At 36.7% G+C, this 14,788-nt stretch overlaps 1 protein-coding gene and 1 pseudogene across 1 annotated transcript; both read right to left on the bottom strand.

Annotated features, from left to right (window-relative positions):
- Nucleotides 1-1,832: 1,832 nt before the first annotated feature.
- Nucleotides 1,833-4,151, bottom strand: LOC116129476 (probable UDP-arabinopyranose mutase 2). The gene is made up of 4 exons (XM_031415219.1): nt 3,780-4,151; nt 2,781-3,031; nt 2,527-2,695; nt 1,833-2,404 (listed from the first exon to the last, which is right to left on the bottom strand). The coding sequence occupies exons 1-4, from the start codon at nt 4,098-4,100 to the stop codon at nt 2,063-2,065; spliced, it is 1,083 nt and encodes a 360-aa protein (XP_031271079.1). The 5' UTR covers nt 4,101-4,151; the 3' UTR covers nt 1,833-2,062.
- An 8,448-nt stretch (nt 4,152-12,599) lies between these two features.
- LOC116129562 lies at nt 12,600-14,586 on the bottom strand (annotated as a pseudogene).
- Nucleotides 14,587-14,788: the final 202 nt, after the last annotated feature.

The raw sequence follows: 14,788 nt of genomic DNA, 5'->3' as shown, positions 1-14,788 counted from the left end.
CTAATAATGTTATTTTAAGGGTGAGTATTTAGAATAAATTAAACTAAGGTTATTAACTTGGGATTTCCCTAAACCTCAGGTGGGAATATGTCATTTAGTCTATTAAAATTACTTGATAAGGTTTTGAGTTGGCCCTGACCATATAATATGCAAATTTTTTTTCTTCTAAATAGATAACAAAATAATAATAATTTATGGTTTATTTTTTTTTATAACTGGGGTATTTTGATCAATTTGCATGCACCTCAAACTAATCTTCGAGATCCATTGAATACCTTACAAACTTAAAGGATTATGTAAGTCATAGTATAGTAAATGGTCATAAGGTTCAAACCCAGACACTTAATAAAGAGAGTAAACCGAGTTAATAATAATTGAGTAATGTTATGTGCACTAACCAATTTGTACCTAATTCAAGTACTAACATTAAAAATTTAAATTTATTTTTTTTAGAGAATTTTAAATTTTTAATGTTAATACTTAGATTAGTACAAAATGATTAATACACATATTATTATCCATAATAATTTATGTTGCCGACTCCAAAGTTTTTTCCCATTAAAATAATTGTAGTTTAAACTTGTTGTACTATCAAATATGTCGGTGTTAAGTTGTTGGAGTCAGTTAGCTGCGAAGCCTCCATTTTTTCATCCAATATTGATTTGAAGAAGACGACAACTCAACTCCCCTTAAATATTTTATCATTTATTAAAAAATTCATTATCTAATCTGCAACCACATATTTGTACATTGTCCCCATGTTCTACTATGGCATAACCTGTGTTTTTAATATTAATACATGCCATAAATAACAATATACTTAGCTGCATGCTCTGCCCATCTTCCAATTTGATGAAAACCAACATGAGCGTGAGTGATTATAGAGGTAGTAGCAGTATCTCCAGCTTGAACGAATATGTTATAAACAGAATTTTTTTTGTTTTTTTCTTATCCTTGAGAATGTCCGCTCTAGTTTGTGCTCACCTTTTATAATTCTCCGAAGTTCTAAAACTGTTGATCAGGTAAAAGTCTCAGTGACCACCCTTATTATTGGCTAGGAGAATTCGAATTCAAGAGTTCATAAAACCTTATTTTTGTTTTTTTACTATCAGGTCATCCAGTGATAAGTTCAAACTTGAGTTATTTTTATCACATCTGTTTCAAACATTCGTCCTGTATTAATGTTTGTCTTCATCACTTTCTAACCCAAACACTTACCTTGTTCATTTAAACATTTACTGATGTTTGTCTGCCAATAATTTGAGTGTGTACTATTTTGTACAGCCAAAACTAGCTCTCTGAATCATCTGTGTCTATCAGAGTGAGACCTCTCACCTCTACAGTACAGACTACAATAGAAGAAAAATAACAATGAAACCAACAGTAAGGGATGGAACACACATGCTTTGCTGGAATTGGTTTGTCCATACATGCATGGAATTGAAAGAAACAGGATCCGTGTTCGCGTCACATGGGACATCCACATGAAAACATCGAAACCAGCTGGGGTTATCGACAATGCACCCAACTATTTCATTTGGATACTTTCAAAATATAGCCGTAAGTTGCGGAGACACCAACATATGTAATCTTCTTCGACAACTCTTGAGCTTTACAGCCTCTTAATCTTCTTCCCCTGGAAGAATTCTGTAAACCGCAGAAGTGGCTTAAATTTTGATGGGTTTAATAGTATATGATTAAACAATTGCATTATTATTCTCTCATTTTGCTGCATACTTATATTTATATGTTGAGAGTATTAGAGTGAATAAATATTTGAGTAATCCGAGACAAGAGACCAAACATTTCACTTGCTAGATTTGCAGCCAAGATTTCCGAAAAAAATATCTCAATCATTGCCAAATCAACAGCTAATAATCGAATCTATCTCATACAGAATACATAAATTTCTTATTGTTCTACACTCAATAGTACTATGATAAATAAATTCCCCTCCAACCGGCAAAATAAATAATCCAAGCCTCAGAAAAAGCTTGGACGCAATGCTGATGAAAACAAGTCTAGGACCATCGAATGAGATAGTAAACATTAATGAGGTAATCTATTTTGAAGCGCCGTTGGCTAACTCGGCAGCTTTTCCTCCAGATGGGTTCAGCTCATCCCATGCCTCAATCCATGTGACCATGGCATCGGCCAACTTGATAAAGTACTCATCAACCTTACCAAGTTTTGCCTTAACGTGCTTGGAGAGTTCAATGTAGCACTTCTGAACAGTCGTGCATTCCTTTGGAAGGGTGGTAGTTTGGAAAAATGGGATGATCTCCTCTTGCCAGTAGATTCCTTTGTATTCCTTCTTAAGATTCACGAATGGGTTGCTAGCTTTGCTGTGCCAGATGTAAGGCAAACCGGTCTTCACTCCAAGTCCTAAGTGGTCACAGATAACCTACAAAACAATGAAAAGCAATGGCTGTTGGTTAAATTTCAACAAACAAGGCCACTTATCATCACAGGTATAGCAGCAATAAAGATCTGCGAATTGAGTGATAAGAATAATGTGAAGAATACCTTGGTGCACCATCCAGCCCACATATCGTCGTAGCGCCCAATTGGCTGACCATCGCCCATGAGACCAAAGTACATTGCAGGGCCAATCAATTCACGGTTGAATCCCAAATTCATACCGCACATGGGGAAGAGGGTTCCCTTTGGAATGGTCATAACCGCATCAACATACCTATTTGATAATTAAATAGGATTAGAACACATCAAATTAAGCATATGCATAACCTGGAACACGGAAGCATTAAATATCTTTCTACCTAGTGTTCCTCTCACGAGGCTTGACAAGCTGGGTGGGAGCATCGTAATCTGGGATGTTAAGCCAGAGGCCATGAGAAACGGCGGTGGGGACACCCTCACGGAGACTGAATGGATACCCACGGACAAAATCTGCACCTGCTTGGTATGGATCATACAAAGTATTGAAGAAAAATGGGGTTGATGGAGTCAGAAGGTTCTTTATGTGCTGCTCCAGGGCATTGATGTCTTTGCCCGATGGCTCTTTAGCAACCTGCAACTCAGTAAAGACTCTAAAACTTCAGATCCACAAAGCATGTCATCGTAAAATCTAAACAAGGGAAAAAACTAGAGGCAATGTTCGCAATACATCAAAATAGATTCAAGCAATGTGGGAATCGAATGGCAATAAATAAAGTCCGAAAGTGATACATTCAATATATGCATGCAACAACAAACTGCCAGATCTCACAAAGAGTTTAAATGTAGCTAAAAGATCAATGAACATGTGAAATTAAAACTGAATGCCAGCCCTCTAAACATAAATGTTTGAACAAAGTTTACACAGGCACCTAGGAGTCCGATGTCAAAGATTACGATTCATAGTTAATGAATCAACTCTTTCTAAACAGACTTACTTACCCAATAAATAACTAAGAATCAAAAAAGTTTCAATTATGAGGAAACTGGTATCATAGTGATTCAACAATTATGTTCAATTTAGTTAACTGATAAGACTCAAATCAGATCTATTTCGAGCAACACTAGATTACAAAAACAGCAGCCTGTACAGCAACTGAGACTACCAAAACGAGCAAGATGCCAAGATCAAAACTTTCACCGAAAAAACCACATCAAACCCAGATCCAAACTTCATACCCCGAAATCAAAACACCCCAGATCCAAAAACTAAAACAGTTCGAGAATCCAACAACACAACTCAAATCAAGCAAAGATCCAAACTTTCTCCACAAAAACTGGAAACGAAAACCGAAAAAACAAGGAAGAACCATTATACTTACAAAGCAATCATCATCAATGGTGTAAATATACTTCTTCTTGGAGACCATGAAGCCGAAGCACCTGCAAGCAGAGTCCTTGAAGGATATACAGGAAGCCTTGGGACCCAAAATCCGGTTGATATCGTTCCTGTTGTAGAGCTCGTAGTCAAAGCCTTCGGGAACCTTAATAACCTTGGACGGATCACCATCTTGAACGATGATCAAGTGGTAAGGCTGAAAGAATGGCCTCCACATCTCCAAGAAGTCGAGGTTCCGAATGGTGGGGATGACGATGTCGAGCTCGTCCTTTAGGAGCGGAATTGGAGACACGGGCGTGGCCATGGCTGAGCTCGAAAGGGTTCAACTGTAAGAAGAAGAAGAAGAAGAAGAAGAGGAAGAAGGAGAAGAGGAAGAGACTTTTTTGGAGAAGAGAGCAGGGAGGTGTTTGGATTTTTATAGTTGAATTTGAAGTTAACGTATCGATTGGGTCGGAAATAGGTCGGGTCGGTTCGATTCGGGTGAACGTGTCGAGCACGTGGGAGTTCAAATATTTCTTAGTGGCCAGGGGAACTCAAATTAAGACCTCATGAAACCTTCTTTTTGCTCTTGACTTTATATCAAGTCATCCGTGGTAGTTCAAACCTGTGCACCACGTGACCTTTCAACTTTCAGGCCTGATCGTTTTGTTGTTGAAAATTCCCCTGAAGCCACCACTAGAATCCCCATCCTCTCGTCTCTATAAAATTGATCAGATTCGTGCTGCCTTTGCACAACCCACTCCCACTACGCGCCTGCTGTATTCAGGCCAAATCGGCCTGAATTCGATGTCGTTGAGCATTCTCACCGCCACCAACAGACTCCCCACAACCCGTTAACAAAACCCCTCTTATTCCAAGCGATTCCAACCCCTACCTGGTCGTCGCACATAGTTGACTCGCGTGATTCTAGCTTTTTCTAGCCAATCCCGATTTCGACAACCCCATCCACACACCACCACCCTTTGGCTCACTGACTTCCCCCTACAAAACCTCAACCTTCTCGACCCTGACAGCCCATCATTCGTCGTCCACCACTCAACCTAGGGTTTGTTGCATTTTTTTGAAACTGGTTGTTGAGGATTGTTGTTTGATGAAATTGAAGTGTTTTGTGGTGGAATGTTGAATTTGGTGGTCGGAAGTGAGTTGTAGCCTAGTAGGTTGGTTGGGGACTTTCCACAAACAGCTTGAGGGTGGCAAAAGAAAGGCCGACAAATGACAAACGATGAGTGAGGAAGGTGATATGAGGGCGGGTTTTGAAGAGGGGAATGGGTTCAAATGATGGTGGTTGGTGGATTTCCAATGAGGATGTCGATCGGAAAGTGGCTGCAAGAAGGGGGGTTGCGAGACGAACGGTTATTGTTTTCCGACGAAACGAAGCAATCGAGAGCAACGTGGCAGGGAAGGCTGGAGAAAGGTAAGGAGGGTGCAAGGAAGAGTGAGGGACCTAATTTAGGTGGAAAAGTAGCTGAAAAATGGTTAAAATCATCAATATGGGTTGGTTTGGAATGGGTGAAGGGCAATTTGGTAATAGCACCTACTAAAACCCAACAGTAACTAATAATGTTATTTTAAGGGTGAGTATTTAGAATAAATTAAACTAAGGTTATTAACTGGGATTTCCCTAAACCTCAGTGGGAATATGTCATTCTCTATTAAAATTACTTCATAAGGTTTTGAGTTGGCCCAGACCATATAATATGCAATTTTTTTTCTTCTAAAGAGATAACAAAATAATAATAATTATGTTTTTTTTTTTTTTTATAACTTGGGTATTGGATCAATTTGCATATACCTAAACTAATCTTTAAGATCTATTGAATACTTTACAAACTTAAAGGATTATGTAAGTCATAGTATAGTAAATGATCCTAAGGTTAAACCCAGACACTTAATAAAGGGAGAAAACCGAGTTAATATAATTGAGTAATGATATGTGCACTATCAATTTGTACTAATCTAAGTATTAATATTAAAAATTTGAATTTTTTTTTAGAGAATTCAAATACAATGTTAATACTTAGATTAGTACAAAATGATTAGTACACATATATATCATAATAATTTATGATGCCGACTCAAAGTTTTTTCCCATTAAAATAATTGTAGTTTAAACTTGTTGTTACTATCAAATATGTCGGTGTTAAGTTGTTGGAGTCAGTTAGCTGCGAAGCCTCCATTTTTTCATCCATATGATTTGAAGAAGACGACAACTCAACTCCCCTTAAATATTTTATCATTTATTAAAAAATTCATTATCTAATCTGCAACCACATATTTGTACATTGTCCCCATGTTTACTATGGCATAACCTGTGTTTTTAATATTAATACATGCCATAAATACAATATACTTAGCTGCATGCTCTGCCCATCTTCCAATTTGATGAAAACCAACATGAGCATGAGTGATTATAGAGGGTAGCAGGTATCTCCAGCTTGAACGAATATGTTATAAACAGAATTTTTTTTGTTTTTTTCTTATCCTTGAGAATGTCCGCTCTAGTTTGTGCTCACCTTTTATAATTCTCCGAAGTCTAAAACTGTTGATCAGGTAAAAGTCTCAGTGACACACCTTATTATTGGCTAGGAGAATTCGAATTCAAGAGTTCATAAAACCTTATTTTTGTTTTTTATATCAGAGTCATCCAGTGATAAGTTCAAACTTGAGTTATTTTTATCACATCTGTTTCAAACATTCGTCCTGTATTAAGTTTGTCTTCATCACTTTCTAACCCAAACACTTACCTTGTTCATTTAAACATTTACTGATGTTTGTCTGCCAATAATTGAGTGTGTACTATTTGTACAGCCAAAACTAGCTCTCTGAATCATCTGTGTCTATCAGAGTGAGACCTCTCACCTCTACAGTACAGACTACAATAGAAGAAAAATAACAATGAAACCAACAGTAAGGGATGGAACAACATGCTTTGCTGGAATTGGTTTGTCCATACATGCATGGAATCGAAAGAACAGGATCCGTGTTCGCGTCACATGGGACATCCACATGAAAACATCGAAACCAGCTGGGGTTATCGACAATGCACCCAACTATTTCATTTGGATACTTTCAAAATATAGCCGTAAGTTGCGGAGACACCAACATATGTAATCTTCTTCGACAACTCTTGAGCTTTACAGCCTCTAATCTTCTTCCCCTGGAAGAATTCTGTAAACCGCAGAAGTGGCTTAAATTTGATGGGTTTAATAGTATATGATTAAACAATTGCATTATTATTCTCTCATTTTGCTGCATACTTATATTTAAATGTTGAGAGTATTAGAGTGAATAAATATTTGAGTAATCCGAGACAAAGACAAACATTTCCCCGGCAACGGCGTTATAAAATTTTTTTAATATGTTCAACGCAAAACGACATCGTGCCCATGCTACTGAAATGGAAGACAGTTCAATGGAAGGTGGTGATGGTTTTATATAAAAAAATAATTAAAATGGTGATTTGATCTTTCTTATTTATAAGTTGTAGAATGTAAGGAAAAAGTGCATTTTGTTAAAAGTCATAAAATATTAATCAAGACTTAAGAGGAAAAAATAAGAATCATGGATAGCATATGGTAGGATCATAATTCTCAACCATAATTTTGAATATTTATTGTACACATTATTTTCATGTTGCTTTTGTTCCACAGTTTTTGGAACATTGTGGATGAAATATTTTGGATTCATCCCGTACGGTAGTGTTCACAAAATCATTTCTGAAGAACCATTTTACAAAATAAAAAGAAATTGATTTTTTTTTTTTATATATCTCAAAAAAAAAAAAATGGGGATAACATATTAGAAGTATAATTTGAAAAAAAAATATTACAAAAAGCTAAATAACTGACATAGAACATCTAGTTGATGAATTCCTGGAAATGGCTATGTCAACTTGAAACAGTCATAATTTTGACTCGAAAGAAGTTACGAAACCTGTAAGATATCAATGGGAAGCTCGTTTCGAGGTAAACGTCATGACGAACCCGATACCCTAGTTAGGAGTCGTGTTTCGAAAACGTTTAAGTTTTCTATGCATTTTTCCTTCTTTATTTAGAGTTCTTTCTTATTCTATAATTAGTCAACAGTGAAAATTTCTTTTTCTAATTACTTTTCGTGTTTAATTAGGATTTTATTTTTTTATTTAATTGAGAATTCTATTAGGGTTGGTTGTTATCATCATATATAAACATATTATTCGTTTTTTTATTTTTTAAATGATTTTTTTAGATTTTCCTTCAAGCTTTACTAATTAAGTTTCTTTGGTTGAAACTTGTTTATCAGCCCTAAAAATTTAGTCATGTACCAACCTTGTTTTTACACTAACTCGCTCAGTCAATAATGAAAATATTTTTTTGTGTGCCTACTTTATATGAATTGACTTTTTAATTTTAAAAATTACTGAGGTGTTAACTTTAACAACGTTACAGACTTTCAGTGATCTTTTTAACTCACTTTTAAAACATGTTCTTTGTTTTCTGAAAACTTAAACGTAAATAAGTAATCTCCCATAACAATATTAAAATTACTTGATAAGGTTTTGTGTTGGCCGAGACCTTATAATCTACAATTTTAGATAACAAAATAATAATAATTTGCTTTATAGCCGGAGTGTTTAAGCTAATTTACACACACCTCAATTAATAGACTCACTGTTAGCTGAGTAAAAACTCTAATAGCTGTTGGAATTGTCCACTATTTCAGCATTAATGGGCCATATAGACGCATTCAAGAGTCCCGTTGAAATATTCGACAACTCCAACAACCATTGGAGCTTTTTTCATGTATAACCGCTAAATAATTTCTTTAAATTATTAATTCTTATTAGGTTTGGGCTTAGGAATAAGAATCCTTGTAATACTGGGTATTAGTCTTTTAAACATAGTATATAAACACATTTTTCTATTGTAATGAGTGATAAACAATATGATAAATTCATTCATTATAAACAAGAGAGGTGAAACAATATTGAAATAATATTGACTCTGGGCATAGCCTATTAATTGGATAAACTAGGATAAATCTCGCGTATTACTTTTTCTATTTAGTGTTTGTGTTTGTATGTTTTCTGTTATTTTGTTTTCGTATTACTCTTTATTTGGTTCAGTGGCTACTCCTATTAACAATCAATAAGAGATTCGAATTTAAGATCTCTTAAATAACACATCTAAAATTCATATTGAACCACCTAACCACCAAGAGAGTTTATAATAATTTATGCTGCGGACTCCAAAATTTTTTTCTCATTAAAATAATTGTAATTAAAATTTGTTGTAATATGTCAGTGTTAAGTTGTTGGAATCAGTCAGCTGCGAAGTCTCCATTAGTCCATTTTTTTATCCAATATGAATTGAAGAAGACGACAACTTAACTCCCTTTAAATATTTTATCATTATTAAAAATTTCATTATCTAATCTGTAACCACTATTTGTACATTGTCCCCATGTTCTATTATGGCACGCTTTCCCCATCTTCCAATTTGATGAAAACCAGCATGAGTGCTGATAGAGGTAGCAAGTATCTCCCAGCTTGAACGAATCTGTAATAAACAGACTTCTCATACAGAACTATACAGATCAAGACATTATTTATCACCAAGTTTATTAGATTGAAAGAGATCTGCGAGAAACCAAACCCCTGAGCCTTTTTTTATTTTATTTTTTATTTTTATTTTTTTTAAATCGTTGAGATTGTTTAGGTCAGTTTGCGTACACTTCAACTAATCTTACGAGGTTTTGAAATTGTTGGCTAGGTAAGAGTCCTAGTGGTCACCTTTATTAGTGGCCAGGGTGACCCTCAAACTTAAGACCTCATGAAACCTTCTTTTTGCTCTTGACTTTTATCATCAAGTCATCCAGTGGTAGTTCAAACCTGTGCACCACGTGACCTTTCAACTTTCAGGCCTGATCGTTTGTTGTTGATTCACCCTGAAGCCACCACTAGAATCCCCATCCTCTCGTCTCTATAAAATTGATCAATTCGTGCTGCCTTTGCACAACCCACTCCCACTACGCGCCTGCTGTATTCAGGCCAAATCGGCCTAATTCGATGTCGTTGAGCATTCTCACCGCCACCAACAGACTCCCCACAACCCGTTAACAAAACCCCTCTCTATTCCAAGCGATTCCAACCCCTACCGCTGGTCGTCGCACATAGTTTGACTCGCGTGATTCTAGCCTTTTTCTAGCCAATCCCGATTTCGACAACCCCATCCACCACCACCACCACCCTTTGGCTCACTGACTTCCCCCTACAAACCTCTAACCTTCTCGACCCTGACAGCCCATCTTCTTCTTCCACCACTCAACCTAGGGTTTGTTGCATTTTTTTGAAACTGGTTGTTGAGGATGTTTGTTTGATGATTGAAGTGTTTTTGGTGGTGGAATGTTGAATTTTGGTGGTCGGAAGTGAGTTGTAGCCTGTAGGTTGGTTGGGGACTTTCCACAAACAGCTTGAGGGTGCAAAAGAAAGGCCGACAAATGACAAACGATGAGTGAGGAAGGTGATATGAGGCGGTTTTGAAGAGGGGGAATGGGGTTCAAATGAGGTGGTTGGTGGATTTCCAATGAGGATGTCGTCGGAAGTGGCTGCAAAGAAGGGGGTTGCGAAGACGAACGGTTATTGTTTTCCGACGAATGACCGAAGCAACTGGCAGGGAAGGCTGGAGAAAGGTAAGGAGGGTGCAGAAGAGTGAGGGACCTAATTTAGGTGGAGTAGCTGAAAAATGGTTAAAATCATCAATATGGTGGTGGTTTGGAATGGGTGAAGGGCAATTTGGTAATAGCACACTAAAACCCAACAGTAACTAATAATGTTATTTTAAGGGTGAGTATTTAGAATAATTAAACTAAGGTTTAACTTGGGATTTCCCTAACCTCATGGGAATATGTCATTTACTCTATAAAATTACTTCATAAGGTTTGAGTTGGCCCAGACCATATAATATGCAATTTTTTTTTCTTCTAAAGAGATAACAAAATAATATAATTTATGTTTTTTTTTTTTTTTTATAACTTGGGTATTTGGATCAATTTGCATATACCTCAAACTAATCTTTAAGATCATTGAATACTTTACAAACTTAAAGGATTATGTAAGTCATAGTATAGTAAATGATCCTAAGGTTCAAACCCAGACACTTATAAAGGAGAAAACCGAGTTAATAATTTGAGTAATGATATGTGCACTAATCAATTTGTACTAATCAAGTATTATTATTAAAATTTGATTTTTTTTTTAGAGAATTTCAAATACTCAATGTTAATATTTAGATTAGTACAAATGATTAGTACACATAGATTATCATAATAATTATGATGCCGACTCCAAAGTTTTTTCCCATTAAATAATTGTAGTTTAAACTTGTTGTACTATCAAATATGTCGGTGTTAGTTGTTGGAGTCAGTTAGCTGCGAAGCCTCCATTTTTTCATCCATATTGATTTGAAGAAGACACAACTCAACTCCCCTTAAATATTATATTTATTAAAATTCATTATCTAATCTGCACCACACATATTTGTACATTGTCCCCATGTTCTACTATGGCATAACCTGTTTTTTAATATTAATACATGCCATAAATAACATATACTTAGCTGCATGCTCTGCCCATCTTCCATTTGATGAAAACCAACATGAGCATGAGTGATTATAGAGGTAGCAGGTATCTCCCAGCTTGAACGAAATGTTTATAAACAGAATTTTTTTTTGTTTTTTTCTTATCCTTGAGAATGTCCGCTCTAGTTTGTGTCACCTTTTATATTCTCCGAAGTTCAAAACTGTTGATCAGGTAAAATTCTCAGTGACCACCCTTATTATTGGCTAGGAATTCGAATTCAAGGTTCATAAAACCTTTTTTGTTTTTTTACTATCAGGTCATCCAGTGATAAGTTTCAAACTTGAGTTATTTTTATCACATCTGTTTCAAACATTCGTCCTGTATTAATGTTTGTCTTCATCACTTTCTACCCAAACACTTACCTTTTTCATTTAACATTTACTGATGTTTTGTCTCCATAATTTGAGTGTGTACTATTTGTACAGCCAAAACTAGCTCTCTGAATCATCTGTGTCTATCAGAGTGAGACCTCTCACCTCTACAGTACAGAAAATAGAAGAAAATAACAATGAAACCAACAGTAAGGGATGGAACACCATGCTTTGCTGGAATTGGTTTGTCCATACATGCATGGAATCGAAAGAAACAGGATCCGTGTTCGCGTCACATGGGACATCCACATGAAAACATCGAAACCCTGGGGTTATCGACAATGCACCCATATTTCATTGGGATACTTTCAAAATATAGCCGTAAGTTGCGGAGACACCAACATATGTAATCTTCTTCGACAACTCTTGAGCTTTACAGCCTCTTAATCTTCTTCCCCTGGAAGAATTCTGTAAACCGCAGAAGTGGCTTAAATTTTGATGGGTTTAATAGTATATATTAAACAATTGCATTATTATTCTCTCATTTTGCTGCATACTTATATTTAAATGTTGAGAGTATTAGAGTGAATAAATATTTGGTAATCCGAGACAAGAGACCAAACATTTCACTTGCTAGATTTGCAGCCAAGATTTCCGAAAAAAATATCTCAATCATTGCCAAATCAACAGCTAATAATCGAATCTATCTCATACGAACATAAATTTCTTATTGTTCTACACTCAATAGTACTATGATAATAAATTCCCCTCCAACCGCAAAATAAATAATCCAAGCCTCAGAAAAAGCTTGGACGCAATGCTGAGAAAACAAGTCTAGGACTATCGAATGAACAGTAAACATTAATGAGGTAATCTATTTTGAAGCGCCGTTGGCTAACTCGGCAGCTTTTCCTCCAGATGGGTTCTCTCATCCCATGCCTCAATCCATGTGACCATGGCGTCGGCCAACTTGATAAAGTACTCATCAACCTTACCAAGTTTTGCCTTAACGTGCTTGGAGAGTTCAATGTAGCACTTCTGAACAGTCGTGCATTCCTTTGGAAGGGTGGTAGTTTGGAAATGATGATCTCCTCTTGCCATAGATTCCTTTGTATTCCTTCTAGATTCACGAATGGGTTGCTAGCTTTGCTGTGCCAGATGTAAGGCAAACCGGTCTTCACTCCAAGTCCTAAGTGGTCCCAGATACCTACAAAACAATGAAAAGCAATGGCTGTTGGTTAAATTTCAACAAACAAGGCCAATTATCATCACAGGTATAGCAGCAATAAAGATCTGCGAATTGAGTGATAAGAATAATGTGAAGAATACCTTGTGCACCATCCAGCCCACATATCGTCGTACGCCCAATTGGCTGACCATCGCCCATGAGACCAAAGTACATTGCAGGGCCAATCAATTCACGGTTGAATCCCAAATTCATACCGCACATGGGGAAGAGGTTCCCTTTGGAATGGTCATAACCGCATCAACATACCTATTAGATAATTAAATAGGATTAGAACACATCAAATTAAGCATATGCATAACCTGGAACACAGAAGCATTAAATATCTTTACCTAGTGTTCTCTCCACGAGGCTTGACAGCTGGGTGGGAGCATCATAATCTGGATGTTAAGCCAGAGGCCATGAGAAACGGCGGTGGGACACCCTCACGGAGACTGAATGGATACCCACGGACAAAATCTCACCTGCTTGGTATGATCATACAAAGTATTGAAGAAAATGGGGTTGATGAGTCAGAAGGTTCTTTATGTGCTGCTCAGGGCATTGATGTCTTTGCCCGATGGCTCTTTAGCAACCTGCAACTCAGTAAAGACTCTAAAACTTCAGATCCACAAAGCATGTCATCGTAAAATCTAAACAAGGGAAAAAACTAGAGGCAATGTTCGCAATACACAAAATAGATTCAGCAATGTGGGAATCGAATGGCAATAAATAAAGTCCGAAAGTGATACATTCAATATATGCATGCAACAACAACTGCCAGATCTCACAAAGAGTTTAAATTAGCTAAAAGATCAATGACATGTGAATTAAAACTGAATGCCAGCCCTCTAAACATAAATTTTGAACAAAGTTTACACAGGCACCTAGGAGTCCGATGTCAAAGATTACATTCATAGTTAATGAATCAACTCTTTCTAAACAGACTTACTTACCCAATAAATAACTAAGAATCAAAAGTTTCAATTATGAGGAAACTGGTATCATATGATTCAACAATTATGTTCAATTTAGTTAACTGATAAGACTCAAATCAGATCTATTTCGAGCAACACTAGATTACAAAAACAGCACCCGTACAGCAACTGAGACTACCAAAACGAGCAAGATGCCAAGATCAAAACTTTCACCGAAAAAAACCACATCAAACCCAGATCCAACTTCAACCCCGAAATCAAAACACCCCAGATCCAAAAACTAAAACAGTTCGAGAATCCAACAACACAACTCAAATCAAGCAAAGATCCAAACTTTCTCCACAAAAACTAACGAAAACCGAAAAAACAAGGAAGAACCATTATACTTACAAAGCAATCATCATCAATGGTGTAAATATACTTCTTCTTGGAGACCATGAAGCCGAAGCACCCTAAGCAGAGTCCTTGAAGGATATACAGAAGCCTTGGGACCCAAAATCCGGTTGATGTCGTTCCTGTTGTAGCTCGTAGTCAAAGCCTTCGAACCTTAATGACCTTGGACGGATCACCATCTTGAACGATGATCAATGGTAAGGCTGAAGAATGGCCTCCACATCTCCAGAAGTCGAGGTTCCGATGGTGGGATGACGATGTCGAGCTCGTCCTTTAGGGCGGATTGGAGATAAGGGCGTGGCCATGGCTGAGCCGAAAGGGTTCTACTGTAAAAAGAAGAAGAAGAGGAAGAGACTTTTTTGGGGAGCAGGGAGGTGTTTGGATTTTTATAGTTAATTTGAAGTTAACGTATCGATTGGGTCGGAAATAGGTCGGGTCTTTCGATTCGGGTGAACGTGTCGAGCACGTGGGAGTTCAAATATAGAGTGGGTTTTTGGTAGGACAGTT

Source organism: Pistacia vera, unplaced genomic scaffold, assembly GCF_008641045.1.
Source record: "Pistacia vera cultivar Batoury unplaced genomic scaffold, PisVer_v2 Contig212, whole genome shotgun sequence".
Lineage (NCBI taxonomy): Eukaryota > Viridiplantae > Streptophyta > Magnoliopsida > Sapindales > Anacardiaceae > Pistacia > Pistacia vera.
The sequence above is the reverse complement of the archived record's forward strand: the minus strand, read 5'-3'. Positions and strand labels throughout refer to the sequence as shown.